Consider the following 23,316-nt stretch of genomic DNA (forward strand, 5'->3'; position numbering starts at 1 on the left):
AACAACAATCACTAATCACTAACATATATGCTATCTTTCTCTGAGGGGCTCAAGCAAAGATAGTTATCTTTGAAGCATCTTACAGAACAAATCTGACATCATGGAGAAAAAAGTGAACAGAAAAGACCAGAAGAATAAAAAGAAAATTTTGCTACATAGAAAACACATAATTTGATCCTGGGAAACGGAGGTTCTTCACAGAAAAAAACCTGTAACTCAGCTATTTTATTTAGATAAAAGTTCTCAATATTGATAGACCAAGACACTTTAAAATAAGATTATGCTACAGGGAACCAAGTGGCTATGTTATACACAAACAATTAAAGAACATATTGTGTTTGCATAGTATATGTGCTCTATTTTACATCAGAGTCTCTTTTAACCAACCTCCACTTAACACATCCCCAGATTTACCCAACACTCGCATCAAATCTGCCGAACGATGCCCCAAGTCTTCTCAGCGAGCAGCCTGCTCTCTGCTTTGCCCACACACCTCTGCCCTCACTACTTGACTTGTGTGCTTGCATCCCAAGAGTATGTTGTGTTTGGTCCCACAGGTTTATGTCACTTGTACAAGCTATTTAATTAGTAACTTAACTAAATGTTACATAAACCAAAGACATGAGTAAGAAAAATGCAATTGTTTCTAAGAAAATCAGTTATGCATTTTGAAAAGACTCAACATACGGCTGTAAAAACAAAACAACAACAACAAAAAAAAACTGTCAAGATACAGAAGGTAAAGCAAATCTAAAAGATGGGGGAAAATCATAACTCTGGACTGCACTCAGGTTGCTTTACAAGAAAGAGGATTTACTCATACTACTTTAAAAATAGCAAAACTGAATACTTTAAGGAGTAGTTATGAAAAAAAATATGAAAGCAAACACTAGTGAGAAAACCTATACTCAGAATCAAGATGGCTTTGGTCATAAATCAAAAAAAATTAAAGAATCAATGTATACTTATAAAACTTAAAATAAAATGGTTAAAATATTAATTCTATGATCCCTAACTAGCACAAACTTTTTCTATTACCTGACCAAGTATTGGTCCATAAAATATCAGAAAAGAGAATTTCAACCAAATTATCATAGAACCAAGTCTGGGCAAAAGTTCCCCACACATGCCTCCCTAACCATCTATGCTGTCCCTGTCAAAGTGTTTACCATCCTGATCTGTATTTATTTTGCTCTATCCCCTAACCGAGCTAAAGGCTCTATGGGGGAAGAGATTATAACCTCAAATTATATATAAATTATCATTCCCAAAATATTTGTTATTCTAAATGGGATCAGAATTAGCTAAACACAGGTCTCTCCTTCCCCCAAAGATCGCTGGTTCCCTGTGGGCAGGCCCTACATCATATTCACCTACGTAGAAATATCAGTACCTGACTCAACACCTTGCTCATTGAGGCGATCCACAAAGGATCCACTAAACTGAACTAAGTAAGAGAAAAATAACTGTCCTTTCCTTTTGAATTTATAAGACCATAAATGCAAGGGTGTCATTCAGGAAAGTGTAAGTTGCTACAAAAAGCGTTGGGGGATCAACTTCCCCTTCCCAATTAATTCTTAAGAATTCAAAATTTAGCCAACAATTGAGAGTGTTTTAACTAACTGGAAATAAGAGAACAGATTAGACAAGCAGATGTGCTTCCTGGAAAGAGAACCAGAATCAGGCCAAGCACACTCCACTCAACATACTAAAAGTCAACTCAAAAACCTAGGAGAGAAGCTGAATGTCCATTCAACACATCTATTGCTGCACATAATGCACATAGGACTGCAGATACCCACTCACAAGAATGCCCAAGCCAGTTACTACTCTGTAGAACTTTTCATGCTCCTGGTGGAAAAGGAATAGAAACTGGTTAAATTACCACAAAGCAAAAAGGGCCCAAGACAGTTGTACAGAGAACAGCAGCTCTGCAATTTTTAGAGGCAGTTCCACAATAGCATTTAAAATTCACTCTGAACACTGTAAACTAGGTAAATTTTGGACAAGATAAGATCGAGGAGGAATGGGTCTATTAAAATAGGGAAAACGATGGGGCGCCTGGGTGGCTCAGTGGGTTAAGCCTCTGCCTTTGGCTCTGCCTTTGGTCCTGGGATCAAGCCCCACGTCGGGCTCTCTGCTCAGTGGGAAGCCTGCTTCTCCCTCTCTCTCTCTGCCTGCCTCTCTGTCTACTTGTGATCTCTCTCTGTCAAATAAATAAATAAAATCTTTTAAAAAAAACATAGGGAAAACGATGTTGGCAAAGTCACAGCATTGCGAAGGGTGGTTTAGGTTATGGCAAGCAACAAACCTAGCTATAACCCTAGGTATTGCAGAAAAGTTGCAGACAAGTCCACTGAAAAGGTGGCTTTGATGTGTGGAGTGACCAAGAAGTCAAGCACAGATGGAACGTGCCCTGTGAATTGCAACATTTGAAGAAAATTATAAGGCAACCACCTCACACTAGTGAGACAGGAAAAAAAAAAAAGTGGAAAAGTAGAAACCTAGAAGAAATTTTGTTCATCCAATCAATATGACTGTATATTTTATATATCAACTTGACTAGAACACAGGGTGTCCAGATATTTGGCCAAACATTATTCTGGGTATATCCATGAGAGTATTTTCAGATGAGATTAACATGAGAATTCACTGACTGAAAACAGGAGCTTGCCCTCCCCAACATGGGTGGGCCTCATCCAATCAGTTGAAGTCCAACGGAACGAAACAGTGACCTTCCCCTGAGTAAAAGACAATTCCTCCTACCTGACTTCCCCCAACTGGGATATTAGCTCTCTCCTGCCTTTGGACCTGAGCTGAAACATGGGTTGTGTCTCAAGCCTGAGAGTCTTCCAATTTAAACCATAGCCTCTGTTCTCCTGTTTCTTTGGCCTTCAGACTCAGGCTATTACATCAGCTCCCCTTGGTATCTAGCTGGCTGGCTCACCCTGCAGATCTTGGGACTTGTCAGTCTCCATAATCATGTGAGCCAATTCTTACAATAAGTCCCTTTACACACATATCCACTGATTCTGTTATTCTGGGGAACCCTGACGAATCCAATCAAACTTGAAATTTAAGATGTCTATTATATTGCTACAATACAATCTATATGATAAAAAACTAAAGTACATTTGATATAACTTCTAGTCAAAGAAAACATATCAACATCAACCTAGACAAAAATGTAACATTAAATAACCTACAGATAATTTCAGAGCAATAATATTTCAATATCAATAGTTTTTAATTCTACTTCTTTTCATTTTAATGAAGATAGAAGTACTTCTAATAGAGATAAGTAACTCATTTGAGAAAAAAAAAAAAAAGAATTGAGCCTGTATGTGCCAAGAGGTATGCTGGGACAAAGTATACCACAGGGAAATAAACCCCACACAGCACTCACCCTCAGAGCTTATAGACTAAGTGTATGCCATTAATCAACCACAAAAGAAATCAAAGAAATGGAAAATAACCTGATGAATCCAAAGACAGTGAGAACATGGTGCTTCTAGAGTAAATAATGGAGAGAGCTGATCTCAACCAGAGTTCAAGGATGGTTTCCTGGCAATATGATGACTTAGCTCAGATTTGAAGGATACAAACAGAGGACTGTAGCAAAGGGAAAAGGGAAAATGCATGTGTGGAACAAGTGGAAAGAGCTGGGACATTTAATAGCTGGGTAAAAAGGAGTATAAGCTGCAAAAACAGAATGAAAATGAGTGGCAAGGAGATGAGAGTACTTCACAACAGATGAAAAGCTCTGCTCCCCTACTTCCAGGCTTGATAAACTTGAGCTCAGCCTTTTCATCTGCAAAATGGGGATACTAATCCTTTGCAGGGAGAGAGGCTGTCAAGAAATTAAGTGAGATAATGCTGATGCAAAAATATGACAAATTTTTATAATGGACCAAAACAGCAATTTGAAATCTCATTTCACAAGTACAGATAATCAGTTTTTATTTATTTTGTTTTGGTTTTAGTTATTGATTGACTTTCTAGGGGTTGAAATTATGATAGGGTTTCCTCTGGCCTTTAGATGTTGTCGGAAAAGTTAAAAATCATATGTGTTATTGAATGGCAAGATGTGAAGTATCTTCAGGGACTATTATATATCACCTTCATATACAATATGGCATTGGTCATACCATGAATTGAAACAAAGCAAAATATATTTACAGAATTTTAATACAAGCATAAAATGCCCAATAATATGATTTTAAATCTAATAAAGAAAAAAAAAATGAGGCAAGAGCAGAAAAGCTATTTACAAGCACACTGCGTTCCAAAGTCTAGAAATGTGCACATGGGGTTGAGTCACATAGGGAAAGCTCTCAGAAGCCTCGTTGGTTTACACGCTATTGCTAGAAGAGGAGTCAGGTTAACTCTCAGCAAGAGTGACCATGTTCCTTTTTCCATCCTGAAAAACTAATAGAATGGAAAGAAAGAAAGAAAGAATGAAGGAAGGAAGGAAGGGGGGGGGGAGATTGAAGAGGGGAGGGATGAAGGAAGGAAGGGGGGAAATGAGGGAGGGACAGAGGGAGGAAAAAAGAAAGAAGGAAAGAAAACAAACTAATAGAACAGACGGATATGTAAACCACCATTAACTGTGCGTAGCCATATGTCAAAGGACTGACTTAACCACAGGAAAAGAAACCAGGAAATGGTGCTTTAATCTATCTTCATTGAGAAGAATTCAATAAAACGTTCATTAAATACCAACTTAAGAAATAATGAAACATTAGTCATTTGATTATGCATTTAATTAAGTATAATAAAAAGTGTGTATAGTTTTGACATAAGTCAGCCATGATGATGATATATTTAATTACTTCCTAAACTCTTGTTAAACTCCAGAAAAGGGAAGGCCACAACTCAAAACTCAGAACTCCTCTTTCATTCAACTCTGCACCTTCCCGATGCAATCAAGCACCACAAAGAGTGGCCTACAACTAAGTAATGAATCTTCCTTTTTCCCTTTCCTCAAGCAGTCTTTTTGGAATCATGTGAGACTTCCCAAGAGGACTAAGACACAATTAAGGATGACTAGATTAGGTTCTAAGAAACATGTTTCCTAAGGTTTTGTGAGCCGGTTTCTCAAATTCTCAGAATTTAATATACTTAGCTGAATACAGTATAACTTTATTGTTTACTATAATCTTTGTTGAATTGAATTGAAAGACATACAAATTCTAAGACAAATTTTACACCTTCTTTTGAATATTTTATTAATCCAGTGATGGAACATGAAACTTCATATATTTTTTGTATTGCTAAGTAGTGGCTGAACCTTTTATGAGAATTCATGTACTGAATGACGTACACTTTTCTTTGAATAAAAATTTCCCTAGAAAACTCAACTTCCCTTCATAAAGAACTGTCACTAATTCTAGTGTTTTATGTTTATGCATTAAATTAACCTCACTTTGCAGCTTGTTTATTGACTATTTTAATACCAATCATTAAAAAAATGTAAAACTCATCATAAAATGTATCTCCATTTTTTTGTAAAAAAAAAAGCCATGTTCTTCTTTATGTTCATACACAAAAAAAATCTTGCCTGGAAACGAGTGGTATGTATGCTTGGTTTTAGTTGTCTAAATTTTAGATTTAAGACTTAGATGTGTGTGTGTGTATGTGTGTGTGTGTGTGTGTTATTTTAATTTCCTCCTCTGATAAATGGGGTATTCATGTTATTTGCTTTAGTGAATCTAATACAAATGCCTCTTCTTTTCACTACATTTTTAGCAACTAAAAAATTTTAAACTTTCTTCTTTTTAGTCTTTACCATATCTCTTTTTAAACCTTGTAATGATATAGCACAATCCCAGTGTATTTAATGCAATGTTGATTAATTTTTAAATACTAATCTTTCATCATTATTATTTATTAGGTAATTCAAAAGAAACTACCAGTTCACAGCAAATACCATCTTTCCCATGAACCTTTGCCATTTCACTATTCTATATCCAGGCTTCCAAGTTAGTCCAGGCTGGACTTCTAGGTTCTTAGTCAATGGAATTATCTTCAATCTAAGGCTCTGATTATTGGTGGTAATAACTATAAAAAAGATCTAGGACTTAACAACAAGGTGCTGTTGGCCACACAGTTATCTGGCTAAGAGACAAAGTACTTACAGTAGACTGAACCATGTACACACAGTGCATATCCTGCACTCACAGAGTAAAAATGCAACACTTTGCCAGACCAAATACTCTCACGTCCCTAAATTACAGACCAGAGTTCAAGTGGAAGCATTTGCCTTCTGTTATTTCAAAGGAAATAGACATAGCTTTCTTCCAAATTGACAAGGCAACTTCAGCCAGGTGTCCCACATCAAGAGAGAAGCGACAGAGAGCAGAGGAGGCCAGGTCACCCGGCACTCGCTGAGCCCCAACTGGATACACCCCTGCTCACGTGGGCGGGGTGGGGGGAACAAAGAGCCGAAATGGACTGTTCTTGAGAAACTCAGCCCAGTGACAGAAACACATACAGAAGTTAATCATTTCTCTAAGTCAGCCCACCACTATATCACTTAGTTGGGATTTCTATTCTGGAGATATTGGGAACATTTGAAATAATTTTGTTTCAAATTTTAAAAATTTTAAAGTAAATATTAAATAGAATTTAACTTTAAAATAGTAATAATAAATTTAAATTAAATATAAAATAGAAGAGTCAGCACTTTCCCTCCCAGAAGAATAATTTCACAGAATTCCCATTTTAAATTCTACTTTGTACTTTCACAATGACCAATCCTGTTAACAAAGGTCCCACATCAATCAGGAAACGAACATTCTCCAGCACTACAGCTTCTCTTCGGTTGATGTCACAGAGGTGGACTTTGCTGGCTTAGGAATTATGAAAGCATGGGAGTCTCTGAAATGATTTCTAGACACCCTACCTACTCACAACCAGCATTCCGCATTCTATTTTTTTTTTAAGACTTTATTTATTTATTTGACAGGGAGAAAGCACAAGTAAGTAGAGCTGCAGGTGGAGAAGGAGAAGGAGAAGCAGGCTCCTCACAGAGAAGGGAGCTCAATGCAGGTCTCCAGTCCAGGACCCCGGGATCATGACCAGAGCTGAAGGCAGACACTTTAAGGACTGAGCCACTCAGGCGTCCCACAGCACTCTGCATTCTGAAAGACAGCTGAGAGCAGGCAGAAAGCAAGTCTATGTGTTCTCTAAGAAACAATCGGCCTGCACAAAACCCACTTCTCTACAAACGCTGAAAAGCGGCTTAGCATCATCATAAGGATCTCAAACCTGTCTTTGAGGTTGCCAAACCACTCTTGCTAATAAAGGTCTGTGCACAGACAAGCCACCATCCCCACAGGGCACTCCTCTAGCAATCTTTCCAAAGAGAGACAGGTCACAGAACCACAGCCTGTAAAAGGGCACAGTAAACAGTATTCAAGGGGCCTAAGAGGACATATGGTTTCCTGGGCATCCAACACCTGAGGAGCTGAGGGGCAGGGCACCAGGCTGCTGCTGCCATGGTCTGGGGCAGGTCCAACAGCATTTAGTCATGGTGCACAGCAGGCTGTTGCCTGAGTGGTTATTTGCTAGCACGTCTCCGACATGCTTGGTGTTTACACTAGCTACCCTTAGAAGATTTTAGACTAAATAAAACAGATTTTGCTCAGTTCTATATAGAAACAAAACTATAGAGACAAAAACCATAAATGTGACAGAGCTGTGATAAAAATACTTGCTAAATTATATTGGCACACACAAGGTCCAGGTGTTTTACTTATGTTATCTCGTTTAATTTAATCGCCACAAAATCCAGTGAGGTAGGTATAGTGATCATTAATTCACAAGAAGGGGAGCACCTGGGTGGCTCAGTCATGATACCATGGTCCCAGGATCAAGCCCCACATCAGGCTTCTTGCTCAATGGGAAGCCTGCTTCTCCCTCCCCCACTTCCCCTGACAGTGTTCCCTCTCTTGCTATCTCTCTCTCTTTCCTCTCTCATTCCCTGTCAAATAAATATATAAATAAATAAATCTCTAAATTTTTTTTTCCCCCCTACAAAAAGGAGGAGTTCAAGATTATTCTTACCCCCATGGAGACAGTGACAGGACACCTCATGAACTACAGTATTTCAGTGTTCAGCACGGGCCCTGGCATGAAGCAGATGCTTGAGAGCTATCAGCTGAACAAATGCATCAAGTGAACTAACTGAGCCAACAAGGCTCAGAGCCAGGAATCTACTGTTTAAACTGCCTTTCTTAATAGTATCCAAACTAGGCTCAGTTCGGCATTCCTTCTGATTCTAGATCAAGTGCTTGTTTTGTCCACTAACTTTAGCCTCCCTCATCCTCCTACAAAACAAATTACCCTCACTGACCATTGCCAGAGCCAGCCTTAAAGATGGCACCCAATGATGCCCTACCTCCTGGGACTGACACCCCTCCACTATACTGTGGTCTGTGTCTATGTGACTAACAGCATCCCACGGCAGTAATGGTACAGTATGTCATTTCCAAAATTAGGTTATAAAAGATGGCCTCTCTCTCACACACACACACATTGTAAGGACCTATTGAGCCAGAGCGACTCCATCTTGGTTAAAAGCCATTTTGTTGTTTGTGCAGTAAAACTTAAACTGACCCTGCCCTGGCCCCCAGAGAAACTTACTAAGAAGCAAGTCTGGGAAACCAGTAAAAAATGGTTGGCTAGTTCCTAATAACAGAGCCCAAAATACAAGGCCAGGTCGGCCAGTTCCTGATAACAGAGCCCAGAATACAAGAACGAGTCAGGCCAGGTGGAGACATCCAATCAGTGAAAGTACACATACTGTCTCCTTAACCACCAAAGAATGTAAACTCCACCTTTTGGGGGCCAAACTTGAGCACCAATTCTAACCAGAGTAATAGGTTAGTTCAAACAGCTACTATAGGGTAAAGTGTAATTCAATTGGCCACCTGAGCATGACCTAACATGACCATGCAACTTTCTGTGTATGTTACAATCTCATTGGCCACCTACGTCTGGCCAAGCTTTTGCTCTATAAAAATTAGTCTGTGGGACTGAAAGGGGTCGCTCTTTGATATAGTCAATTCTTAAGCCTGTAAGCGGGGATTGGTCGCTCTCTTTGGAGACGGCGCTGGCCAGTCAGTCTGACTTCTAATGCTTAGCACAGAATAAAGCTTTGCGTAACTTTAACTTTGTTTCAGTCTTGTTCCCCTGGCCAATCAGTCTGACTTCTAATACTTGGCATAAAATAAAGCTTTAAATAACTTTCACTTTGTCTCAGTCTCGTTTTATTTAATAACGGACCTAACACACATCACTCTCAGAGAAGCAACTGCCACGTCATGAGGATAGCTTCACATGGGAAAGAGCCATGTGAGTAATCTTGGAAGTAGAATCCCCACCCCAATCAAGTCTTGAGAGGCTTCAAACAGCCCCAGATGACACTTGATTAAAACAGTCCTTAGCTAAAACTCCAGAACCACCCAGGAAAGTTGCTCCCAAATTCCTGATCCTCAGAAAATGTATGAAATAATGAACATTGGCTGTTTTTAAGCTGTCAAAATTGGAGGAGAGGATTTCGTTATGCAGCAATAGATAACTAATACAATCACAAAAAAGATACCGGTAAGATTTAGGCTAGATAAAAATCATTCTAAAAAATAACTCAAAAGTCATGCTCTGATAAAAGTGATTGACAGAATCCTCATAGTCAAAAGACAACAGCACAGTTTGTTTTGCTGCTGGGTGGGACATGGACAGTAGGAAGCAGAACTGGTCTTGAGTGGAGGTAGCAGAAGAAACCACCTGTATGGTTTCTGGATTGAGACGCTCAGGAAGTCCCGCCTACTCAAAACTTTTCCCTACACCCAAACTGACATGCTCTGATCCTAAAATTTTCCTATCATTAATTTCAAGAGATCTAAATGCTAACTTTAACACATTTTTAATGCGTTAGCTAGCAGCTGAGGAAAAAGGAAACAAATGGAAAAAGAGGCAAGGACAGATACTGCCTAAGCGTGACCTCTGTATAAAGGAAAAGAAGGTGCAATGGTTTTGAATAAACTCAGGATAGTTTGAGAACTTAACATTAAGATCAAGGAATACCTGATGTAAATAACTCTAAAATACGTATATCTTTAAATTAAACTGTTCTGCAAATGTTCAGTAGTTTCAAAAATATCCAAATAGTAAGTTGAGAAACATGGCAGGTTTTTGAAATCTGCATTTACTCCTTTGTAAATCATCTCCTCTAAGGTATTAGAGCACAGTGGTTTTAGAGGCCGGCAGGGAAGACAGACCACCTGGCTTCAATTCCTACCCAGCTACTCAGTGGCCTCAGGTGGTTACTTAGACTCTGAAAATCAACAACCTCATTTGGCAAAGGGAGGCAACAGTTATAGCACCTCCCTCATAGGATCATGGTAAGTATTAAGGTTATAACACACCTACCCACTTACTGGCACACAGTAAGTATTCAGTTAGCTGCCATCGCCATCATCATTATTCAGGATTAACTGATACATTTCAAGTATCAACTGATACATTATCACTACACATAACTTAAAAAGGATATTTCTATAAATACTCATTTGGCCTGCCGATAAACTACAGACTGAATTAAAAGAATAAGTTGACAAGTAATACATTAATTCCAATACTTCTCATGAGAATATGTGGCCACATTAGGAATAGTACTTAAAATTCCCATAGGACTGGGGCACCTGGGTGGCTCAGTGGGTTAAGCCTCTGCCTTCAGCTCAGGTCATGATCTCAGGGTCCTAGGATCAAGCCCCACATCGGGCTCTTTGCTCGGTGAGGAGCCTGCTTCCCCCTCTCTCTCTGCCTACCTCTCTGCCTACTTGTGATCTCACTGTCTCTCTCTCTCTCTCTGTAAATAAATAAATAAAATCTTTAAAAAAAAAAAAAACTTCATAGGACCAACTGCTTGTAATTGTAGCTCAGTTTAAACTTTTACCTAATAAGAGACAAATACATACATTACTATAAGATAATCCATTAAAAGATCTGCAAGTTATTTAACTGATATTTCTGTGGTGTAACTGAAGAAATCATTAGACAGTTGCACCTTAATATTCTATAACCAATTCTAGAAAATATTATAAAAATACCATTTACATAAAAATCTGATAGGAAAAAACAGAAATAGAGAAGAAACTGAATTTTTAAAAAGTAAAATTTTTATAAATGAAAAATCCTTTCAATTTTTTTTTTGGTTGCTTGGTTGGTTGCTAGGTTGGTACCACTGTGATTTGAGTGCTGCATCACCATTCAATAAGCCTGTGGATCTTGTTTCGATGACAATGGAGAAAGTCTTGTCTGTGCTTTAATAACATTCAAGTTGCTTCTCTCTTAGGGAATCCACATCTGATCTCCCAGCTCCACCATTCTGAAATATCACATGTCACCAGAAGACTCCAGGATAGGCTGCCTAAGACCTCGCAACAAGGCAGAGGAAGGAGAGAAAATAGTATGTAATAAAATAGCTCTCCTGGTAATGGGAAAACTAAACTGACATCAGAATTGGGAAAAAGCTATGCTGACATCACAAGTTTGGCTCAATACGTGGTGCTCTCTTAACTTATTTAGGCAATCCACACAACCTGACATCCCTCATGAGGTGTACCAAAACTCAAATGTTTTTCCATATGCTCCTTTTTCTTATGACACCAAGCCACCTATTCATTTATGTTGATAACATACTGCAAAAAAGTCCCAGGGAAGGGATGCCTGGAAATATGTCCTGGGACGCCTGGGTGGCTCAGTTGGTTGGACGACTGCCTTCGGCTCAGGTCATGATCCTGGAGTCCCGGGATCGAGTCCCGCATCGGACTCCCAGCTCCATGGGGAGTCTGCTTCTCTCTCTGACCTTCTCCTCGTTCATGCTCTCTCTCACTGTCTCTCTCTCAAGTAAATAAATAAAATCTTTAAAAAAAAAAAAAAAAAAAAAGAAATATGTCCTAAATACGTCTCTAAAATATCCCACTGGGGCCCCTGGGTGGCTCAGTGGGTTAAAGCATCTGCCTTCAGCTCAGGGAGTGATCCCAGAGTCCTGGGATGGAGCCCCACATCGGGCTCTCTGCTCAGCAGGAAGCCTGCTTCCCCTTCTCTCTTTGCTTGCCTCTCTGCCTACCTGTGATCTCTGCCTGTCAAATAAATAAATAAAATCTTTTAAAATAAAATATCCCAAGAATTCACAGTCTCAACTTTGAATAACATAATTCTGTACCTAAATAAATAATTTTCTATGAAAAGATAAGAAATTTTTATAAAAGCCTATAAAACCCTCAGTAGGTCAAATATTTTTTTAACTATTACTTTTTTTCCTTTGGTGTAACAAAATTAATTTTTAATAAGAGTCACCCATTTTTTTTTTTTATGTAGCCTAAGAATTCCTTTAGTTCATTTTAAGCCACGTCTTTCACACTTAGAATTTTCTGGTTCAGTTGGAAATACTTTTCAGAAGCCTGAACATATAGTTCAACTAATGATTCTGAAATGTGTGCATGTGGGAAGAATTTTGTTGCTTACAAAAGCCTTTAATAATTCATACATTTAAATCATCATTTCCAAAGCAAATTTTCCAAAATCAAATAAATTGCAAAACTACAAGTAAACTAAGTCTCCAAAAAGAAGTTCCAATCCTCTGCCAAAACAGACCTCAAATTCTTAATCCCTTGTCCAAAAAAATTGGACCAAGTATTGACGTTTTCCACCAAGCAAGCCACATAGCCACAAATGTTTCTCATTTACTCCACTCCTGGGACATACAGCTCAAATAAAAAATTTCCTGAATACCCCAAATTTCAGATACAATTTGGAATGTAAATGATTCATAATGTTATGCAGGAAACATTATGATCTTCTCCTACCAACTCAATGTTTCTGGAATGTAACCCACAGGAGATTAACCCAATGAATCAGAAGGCTGACATCACCGTCAGCCTTGTGACCCAACTATTATGTCCTCTGCCCCTAGCTCAGATGTGATTTTGAACTCTGAACACTCTGCTACTCCAGCTACCGTTCAAGTAAAACAGGCATTCCACCAAGGGAGCTAACGAAGATCCACACTGAGCTCTGTGGCAAGTAACATGGTTACAGTGCACTCAACCCCCTCTAAGGAAAGGCCAAAACAACGTTAAAAGGAATTAAAGGCACTGTCATCACGTGTGCACTAAAAGACTCCCCCAGTGGCCTCTGAACAGATTCTAATTAAATTCAAGGGTGAAACTTCACAGAGCCTCTAGTTAGTTTATGAATCCTATTCCAATCCCACCCTGCTTCACCTCCTCTAAATCAAATAATTTCTGGGAATATCAAAGTTGCAACAGTCATCCCTTTGCAGATTCCTCTTCTCTTTCAAGGAAAGAAGCACAGCACAAGAACACTGGACTGAAGGCCCCAGTGAATGTGAAAATTGTGTGTCTTAGCAACTGTGGTTACTCAAAAAGAGAGATATGTGGGCGGTCCCATATCATGAAATAAACAGGGCGTGGAGTCATGAATGTGGGTAAGGGAAGATGGAGATAAATACCTACTGACATAGTATTCCACTACCTGAAGGGATCATGACAAGCAAAATGTACACTGGAAGGTAACTCTCCAACAAGCCTTATCTGAGAGAGCCTGACACAAAATTCAAAGCTGAGAGGGCAACACCTTGGAAGTCTGGGCAAATGGAGAGAGTTACCGATGCTACAGAAATAACAGCCAATAGGAAGAAATGTCTCAAACAAAAGGCATCTGAACAAAGGTTAAAGTTATTATTTAAGCATAAGGAGAAAAGAATCTAGTTTAAATAGAATAACAGTCTCTAAAATAGTAATAAAGAAAGAACACAAAACAATGGGTTTGCCTAAAGTAAATTTCATGGGTCTGTAGGCTTTCTGATAGCTGTAACATTCACAAGGAAATACTAAAACTGAGTCTATAAATTAAAATTATGAGTTAACTAGAGATGCTGTGAGAGGACTGCATCAGGAAACCACAAAATATATACTATAAAATAATTGAAAAAAAAATGTTTACACATTTTAAAAAATCAATTGAAATCTGTGGTTAGATCAACGTAGGTCATGGGTCATCTAAAAAATGGCTTGAATATCTCTAACTGCCGAAAGATCCTGTTTTCCAGCCCAACCTAGCCTGTTGGTAAGAGGCATCTCTCATTAATCCAGACCAAAAAAGACAGTAATCACATTAGTCATCCAATACTTATTTATACTGAGAAAAATGTGGTTAGCTAGTAACATCAGAAAATGGAATATTCTAGATGACCATCTTTTCTGGTTACTTTAAAACCTAATTCTGCATATTTTCCCTCGTGTGACTGTTGGTTTTACACTTGAATGGAATCAGCATAACCCTCAGCAAATATTAAACCTAGAGTTTTTCTGATCTAAGTAAATGACATGATGTTTATGAAGCTTCTAGAATGGTACTCATGGTAAATACTTAAGGAAATACTTAACGAAATACCTTATTCTTTTCCTTCTCTCTTACTTCTACCAACCATAGTTTTGCTTCTTCTTTTGCAGTTTAGGATCCAGAAGCTGTGTTTTCCATGTGATCAGCCAATTCCCCCCCCCCCAAAATACAATGTTTCTTTTTCTACCAATCATCTGATCAAAGAGTTTTAATTAGAGGACCCCTCTAAAAATGTACTGTCTTAACTTTTTCTCTTCTTGGCTTAATTTCTACTGAGGAATCACCTAAGTTCAAATATAGTTTCTATCAGAGCCCAATGTTATATGAAGCACTATACTAGAATACAGGGATACAGAATTCAATAAAATATGGTTCCTACTTAGGATGGTTAATTTTACATGTTAACTCGACTGGACAATGGGATTCGAAGATAGTTGTTCAAACTTCATTCTGAGTGTTTCTGTGATGGTGTTTTGGCATGAAATTAACATTTAAGTAGATGGACTTGAGTAAAGCAAATTGCCCTGCACAGTGGGGGTGAGCCTCAGCCAATCAGTTGAAACCACCCCCCTACCTCTCACCCCCCCACAAATTAGAGAATTCTCCTGCTTGATGACCTTCACACTGGAATACCTGCTCTTCCAGCCCAACAGCATGTGAAGTGGAACATTGGTTCTTCCTTGTTCTACAGCAGCCTGTGGATTCTAGATTCAAAGTGGGACATTAGCTCTGCAGAGTTTGGATCTGGCCAGCCTCCTCCGTAACCATATAAGCCAATTCCTTATAATAAATCTCTCTATAGGTAGATAGATAGATAGATAGATATAGATAGATAGATAGATAGATAGAAAGAATAGCTAGATATAGATATCCTACTGGTTCTATTTCTTTGGAAAACTCTGACTAATACACTATCTTCAAAACGCTCAAAATCCATTCATGAGGATATATCCACGTAAATTTTCTCCATGAAGCCTTTCCCAAAAATAACACAGAATATTGAACTATGAGCCAAATAAACCATCAAATAAAGAAACTATCAATAAATGTTCACTGAATGAATTAAAAGTACTTGAAAATGAGATCTGCTAAGGACAATATCAGACCATATAATTCATTCCCTCAAGAATTCTCATAAAGAGAGTGATCTGGTGTCAATTTACAACTAGACATGCCCCTTTCCTGCATAAGCTGAATGGATGGGATTTCTCTGCTTTATGAGTTAGTTACTGTTATTTGAAGCAGGTCATTGGGAATAAATTTAAAACAGGGAACGCAGTTATAAATTAGTTCATTCCCCTCACAGTGCAGAGTACAAATAAGCAAATAAGCTCACTTGAATGGCAGCCAAGTTCTTCTGTTCCTGAGATGGTGCCTCATGAACAAAGCGAAGCCAGTTGGAGTGTCGTGGATTGGTGGCATCCAAAATGTATAGAACTTCTCCCTTACTCCCACGAACCTGAAACATAAAAAGTTGCTGAGTTTGTACCTGAAGTCAGTATTGGTCATACTAAACATATTAAGGGCAGGATATGATATTTTTTCATAAGCATATGCCTTTGTTACTGACAGGTGTTGAATAGATGCTGGATTAACATCCAGTCTTCCCCTTAAAAATGTGTACAAATAGAGTCTCCTATTTTATTTGGCAGATGTCTAGATGACTCACAATTGTAAGCAACTCTCAGAAACATCCTGTGTTGATAGCTCTTTTCTGGTTAAAATTATTTGTTTGTAGGTATATTTTAATATACGTGTTGCAACTGCAATCACTCAGGGGATAACCATAATTGCGACCTGTCCCCTTTTTTCCACAGAAGAGGCTGGTTCCCAGTTGAGGGGATGGAGCTAGAGCAATCCTTTCAATTTCTCTCTCCACCTGTTTACTGAATCATTTCCATATGATGAGAACTTGCTAATGAAACCAGTGGAAGCAGACTCCACTGAGCCACATTTTCACATTTTTAACTAGCTGATGAATAAAACAGGTTCCATTTTGCTTTTTCATGGCCTGCTCATGGCTTGCTGAAGACAGTCGGCCCACTGCCTTTTGTTTCATGCCACAAACCCTCCTGGTCAGGCCCACTCAAGATTCAGTTGGAGAGAGGGAGGAAACTTTGAAAGGAGTGGGTAGTCCAATGGATTCTTGATTCCAAGTTGCTTCAAATGGAGCTTCTCCAAAGCCTCTGTACTGTAGGTTATCAGGCACTGCTCAGTTCAGTAATGCATATGTCAATATCCATCCAAATCACTCTGTGTTTATATTCAACTGGAATCCAGGGGAGGGGGAAAGAAGGAATGAGTGATCAGCACTCCAGATCTCTAACACCAAGTAATGCAAATATAAGAACAAAAATTCATCTCTGCAGACTTGGGGTGGGGATAAACAAATTTTACATTTCCAGAATCTTATTTGATAACATATAGCACAATCAGCCTACTAAGGTTATGTATTTTCACGACACATTTGGCCAATCATGCAGTCAATGGACATAATTTACTGATTCCTACCACAGGCCAGCTTCGGGCACTGGGAATCTTCCAGTGAACAAGACAGTTGAAGCTTAACATCGCAGCACTTAAGGACAAACAAGCACAGAATATAACTTCAGGTAAAGAGAAGAGTTGTGAAGACAATGAATGCAGAGAGAGAGGAAGCAGAGTGAGCGAGCCCGACGATCTCAGAGGAAACTGAGAAGAGTTCTAATGAAGGCAGGCACTGCCAGCGGCCAGTGGAGAGCTGGAGAAAGTGCTCCCAGACAGATGGAACAGCACAGAAAAGGCAAATAGAAAGGCTCTGTGAGTGGAACAGAATGAGCCATGGAGAACACGCACGGCATTGAGATCAGACAGATTGCACAGGCCCAGTCACATACTGATGCACAGACTAGGAAGCCATCTACAGAGAACATATTATCCCCCAAAAACTTAGACACTGAAAAATCTGCTGCACATTACAAAAACTTGTGTATCAGGATTTTAGCATATATTGTCCAGAAAAAGGAGTTTGCCTGTTCCTACTACCTTATACATTCACTGCCATGTTTCTCAAACAATTCCTGTTTTTTTCAATGCCAAACGATCCTCGATAATCATTTGAAGATCTCGATAATGAGATGCCAGACCTCACTAAGAAGGAGGAATTTAATTTTTGTTATTATAATTGCGAAAAGAAGAACTTAGGACTATAAACACCTACTATTTATCTCTCGCATGTTTAGGTGAAGCTATGGAAATTTGTAATTTCTCATGAAAAAACTCATGTTGAGAAGATCTCCTTTGGGCGGCAAGTGAAAATTGTACTGTTCCTGCTTCCCCCTTGAAGTGGAACCCTCACTGCCCACTGATAGATCAAAAGGACCTTCTGAACCTCTCCTCAAAGAGGACATCAGCTCAACTTTCTTTAAGCAGAGTAAATAAATTACTTTAAATATTTCAGTATAAAGTCTCCTTTCCTGGTTCCTCCACAGCGACAATAACAAAATTATTTATACTGACAGCTAAATTAAGAAGAAGGAATGGCAAAGGCATTAAATACTTGAAAGAAAAATCTCAGAACCAACTGTCAGGCAGAAGCTAGACTCTAGCAGTAAAAGGACTACCCCAAGGCAGAGTCCCAAATCCCTAAAGGGGAATTACAGAGACAGGAGCTGGGGTGGTAAATAAACTACACAATAAAAGCCTGGGAATACAAATGTCCTGACCTTGTGGCTTCCAAGACCTTGGGGCGGACAGATCAAGAGCCAAAGTGCAGAGCATGCCCTCTCTTCTTCCACCTCTGCCCCAGGGTAACCCCTAGACTCATCCCAACTCACTTTCACTATGGGTACAACCTACCCTTACTCCCAGGAGGAGGCTGCCAAGAAGGTTCTGGCACAAACTTCACAGGGTCAAACTCTCCCTCCCAACCTGTGGGAGGAGTTTTCTAAATGACTGGAAGCAGCCTTTAATCATTAAAGATCAGCCCACTGTAAGTCAGAGCTCCTCCCCACCCAGAGAGACCCAATAATACCTAATCCCAAAACAACCCAGGGCGGGATTTCATCTCCCAGAATATGTCCCCTCTCCCACCTTGAGTGTCTGTTTGCTTTAACGAACTGCTTTGAACTGCTTTGTGCTTGCTGCTTTCCTTCTGACTGTCTTTACTGGAGTGCAGATCCCCACATAAATCTTCTGGGGAATCCAAGGACTGAGACCTCCATTCACACAACAGACTCTCTCTCACCCTTAACACCACTACTGTTGAAATCCACACAATCCAGCTAATTTTATGTTGGGAAACACCAATGGCTCTGTCAGTGACATATCTCAGTTTGAGAGGATAGCACTACTTACACAAAACAGTCAATGGTCCTTCTAAGTCATACATTTGTCGCCTGGTATGAAGTACAGTATATATCAGATGTGCTTGACATTTGGAATTCTTTCTTCAAAGATGTGAAATATAACAAAGATTTCTCCATGAATTATAGTAAGCACATTTTACCAGGGGCATTATTTGTTCTTTGTGTACTTCAGCTTTCTCCCAGGCCCTTTGGCTCCAACTATGTCCAATTATTCAGTATTAGTGACTCATTTCCAGTCCATTAGATGTAAGTAAGCACTCTCTGGTTATGGGCCCAGCATGCTTCCAGCACTCTCTGGTTATCTATAACCTTCTCACACCATATTACACCTTAAGAGACAAGTATAGTTTAATTTCATATTAAAATCCCAATGAAAACTGTCACTTTCAATACATCCAAAGTCTTTTTTTTTTTTAAGATTTTATTTTTTTCTCAGAGAGAGAGAGAAAGAGCACAAGCAGGGGGAGTGGCAGGCAGAGGATGAAGCAGGCTCCCAACTGAGCAGGGAGCCTGATGCGGGGCTCCATCCCAGGACCCTGGGATCATGACCTGAGCCGAAGGCAGTCATTGAACCGACTAAGCCACCCATGCGTCCCTAAATACATCCAAATTATATATTGATTCACTTTTACTTATATTCTCATAACAACACTATCACGTACTATAGTTGCTTACATATTCATAGTTGAAATAATTTTTTTGGTCACTAACAGACCCACTGCCTGTTTATTTTATTCTGAACACCCTTACCCAAATGACTTAGAAGTTCCTCCACAATCTTTGCAGGCCACCTGTCTTCTCCAACTTTCAAAGGCCTCATTTCCCTACCCCAGTCTTTAACACTTCACTGAAACTCTTAGATTATCTGCACACATGACTTATAACTTCCCACACTAACCACAGCATTCTCCTCATGAAATATCTAAAAGAGACATTCAAAGATCATCTAAACCATCCTTCCTCTCCAGAGAAATCAAGTAAAAACTCTCCAGACAGATGGCTACTATTAAAGTCTCCATTTATCTATTTCTAATTTAATACTGAACGCTGAGGTAATAAGTTGAACATTTTTAAAGTCTAACAAATGAAGAAGATATTCCTTAGTATCATGTTCTAACATATAACTAAGCTCTGGAGCCAAAAGTGTATTTTCTTTCCTGTCGAAACTGGTCTTCCAAATACCATCATCTTTCATTTGAATTTTCATGAAAATGAAGTGTATTGGTTACTGTCCTAAGAGGATCATCTTCTGCATGCCTGGGGGCCTATAATGAAGTAAACTTTCTCCTTTGAAGTAAAAACCATCTCAATCTCAAACACTGTTTGATCTGCACAGACTTCATAAGCCAGCTACACAAAAAAATTAGCTAAGGTAGGGAAGGGAAGGGAAAAGAAATCCTCATATAAAAATGAAAACATTCATACTTCCACATAGTTGTTTATATGTCGATGAATTTGCCACTTAATAGTAAGTGTAAATTACAACTATGTAGGAATTTGGCAGGTTCTAATTTCTGTTAAATGCTACTGACATCACTTTTTAAGTGTCCAAGAGAACACGCTACTATGGCTCTCTCCCTTTTTTTATACCAGAGATTAGTAGTATTAAACATAAGTCACACTTGATTTTGTCTTCCCACCCAGTAAAGAACAGACGAAATCACAACAAAAACAAACAAAAATCAACTCAATAAGAAAAAATCCTAACTTGTTGTTTTTTTTAAGATTTTATTTATTTATTTGGCAGAGAGTGTGAGTGAGAGCACACAACAGGAGGAGAGGCAGAGGGCAGAAGGAGACAGAGAAGCAGGCTCCCCACTGAGCAGGGAGCCCAAGGAGGGTCTCCACCCCAGGACCCTGGGATCATGATCTGAGCCCAAGGCAGATGCTTAACCCACTGAGCCACCCAAGCGCCCCCTAACCTGTAAATTAAAGGAAAAAAAAAAAATGGCAATAGGTAACCAGTACAAATATTTTCTCCTGAATTTAAATATTTTCTGTGTTAAATTGGATCAACTATAGACAGACGAGCTTATTTATTATATGGATAGGGATAATTAATTTTCACAAGAAAAAATCCACAGTGTTATTTACTCTACTATTCTCCTTCTCTATTATTCTGAATGCCTGGGGAATTTTTTACTGACTATATAATAGGACATCAGGGCAAAGCTAATCAGTCATATTTGTCCCCAGACATGGACAAATGTAACTAAGTGAATTTTATTTAAAATATGGTAAAATGTAATGGCAGTGAAGTACAGTCAGTTCCAAAATATACAGTAATAATGTCCTTAATGAGAAGTCCCAGCATGTTATAGGTTTACCTCTTAAATAAAATATATTTCCCTTCCTATCTTTCAACAAGGCTTTTCAAAAAAACTAGTTTTAAGTACTAAGATTTAAGGTACGGATATCTTTAGAGTATACAATGTCATCATATTTTTATATTTAAAATACAGGCATTTTCTTCTGTGATTGTTTTTAACTGAGGTTAGGTCAGATGCCCTGCCTTCAGTGTCTAATTAAACAGTTTCAGGATATCTTCAGAAGCACAAAAAAACAAGTTTGCTCACCTAATCAATTCTGACAGTATAATATTGTCATTTTTTAAAAGATTTTTCTGTATTTATTTGAGAGAGAGTGAGAGCAAGAGCAATCACAGAGATCACAGAGGGAAGGGAGAAGCAAACTCACCGCTGAGCAGGGAGCCGCATGTGGAACTCCATCCCAGGACCCTGGGATCATGACCTGAGCCGAAGGCAGAACTTAACTGACTGAGCCACCCAGGTGCCCCACTTTGTCAGATTTAAGCTACCACTTTCAGAAATCAGCAAATACTATCCTAGGAAACTAGTGATTTAGGGTTCCTAAACAAAGGGAATGGGTTTTTTGTTTTTGTTTTCTGTTGATTTTTCGAAGGATTCTGTTTAAAATTCTTGCTTGCTTTGGGCTTATACACACACTCACACATATATAGACACACACGGACACACACAAACACACACATATCACTGAGGCGTATCTGCTTATATCTAACCCCCATACCATCTAATCACCCCAAACATGGATTCCCCCATCTTCAGATGGAAAAGCAGACAGAGAGAAAAACAGATTTTTACAGATCCCAGTCTCTTTAACTGAACAGCATTCAGAACATAATGCACAGGAAGTTAAATAACTTAAAAGGATTCATGTGAAAAATTAAGTCTGTTGTTCATTAGAAATAATTAGTGCCCTAAATATGTCAAGCTGAAAGGAACGTCAGAGAAGTACTCTGGAGTGGGGAAAATGCTGGTGTTCCACAAGTTCTGACTCTATCACTGCGGGTGAGTTGTTTCCTCTCACGGAGCTGAGCCACAGTGTCCTGGGCTCCAAAATGGGGTTGACAGTCCCTCCTCCAGGACCTCACAGAAACCATGCGAGCACCGAATGAAGCAAGATGCAGGACAGCACTGCACACCAGCAGATATCTACAATCCCAAAGTACTAGGAAATGGAGGCTCACGGTGGCTCACAGACACCCTCAACACAAACGCCACTTTCCAATGGCACATCCAGAAACATCCAAACCATTTTTCTGTAGTCCTAACTTCTTCCAAGGAATAAACATGAAAGACATCCTAAATACCACGATTCAGATCCAAACACATATTCAAACAAACCCCTGCCTCAACCCCTGAAGTAAGAGCAGGTGCCTTTAGAAGGGGGGAACAAATCCAGATACCACCTCAGCTGAATCAGCCGAAGTGGCACGTGTTGCTCTGTGACCAACTGCCATCAACTCCAACCCGGTCCTCTTCAGTAGTTTTAATTCCTCTTACACTTACAGACCTTCAAATTTCTGAAGATCAGAGTCCCTCCTTCTCTTTGTTTTCTCTTCTGCAAGACAGGTAATACTTCCCTTGTCTGATCTGACTGAGGCTCTTTCGCTATCCTGGCTGTCCTCTGTGGATGCACAGGAATCTGCCAAAGCTCTCTTAACACAAGACGTAATATGGCATACAAATAGCCAGATGACCCATCATGGGGCATCACATCTACCGATGCAACTTAAAATCACAAAGGCTTTTTGGCTTCATACCTTACATTTAACTAAAGTTGCCTTTATAATCAACTAAACTGTATCAAGCACATTCTCAAGATACAGTAGACACAAAGACAAGTCTAACTGAGCACCTTGGTCAAGTTTATGTAGGTAAGTAAATCCTATCTATAGTAGGCAACTGAACATTCCGGATTGGAAACTTTTTATTTGGGGATGGTCTTGATAAGTATTTTATTCACTAAAAGCTCAGCTAATTTTTTTTAAACATTAAGTCTTTTGTAAAAACTGCCATTGCCTTTATTTCCTTTTATTTATTTTTTTTAAAGATTTTATTTATTTATTTGACAGAGAGAGATCACAAGTAGGCAGAGAGGCAGGCATAGAGAGAGGAGGAAGCAGGCTCCCTGTTGAGCAGAGAGCCTGATGCAGGGGTCGATCCCAACACCCTGGCATCATGCCCTGAGCTGAAGGCAGAGGCTTTAACCCACT

General features: G+C 39.1%; 1 protein-coding gene across 1 annotated transcript in view; it reads right to left on the reverse strand.

Moving 5' to 3' along the window:
• PRDM5 (PR/SET domain 5) overlaps positions 1-23,316 on the reverse strand; it is a 217,629-nt gene that overhangs the window by 122,601 nt on the left and 71,712 nt on the right. The window contains exon 3 of the mRNA XM_004747989.3: positions 15,770-15,892. Coding sequence (XP_004748046.1) covers positions 15,770-15,892 — 123 coding nt within the window. The remainder of the gene's footprint in view (positions 1-15,769; positions 15,893-23,316) is intronic.

The sequence above is a fragment of the Mustela putorius genome, unplaced genomic scaffold (assembly GCF_011764305.1).
Source record: "Mustela putorius furo isolate JIRA1106 unplaced genomic scaffold, ASM1176430v1.1 tig00000721_pilon_pilon_pilon, whole genome shotgun sequence".
In the NCBI taxonomy this organism is placed as follows: domain Eukaryota; kingdom Metazoa; phylum Chordata; class Mammalia; order Carnivora; family Mustelidae; genus Mustela; species Mustela putorius.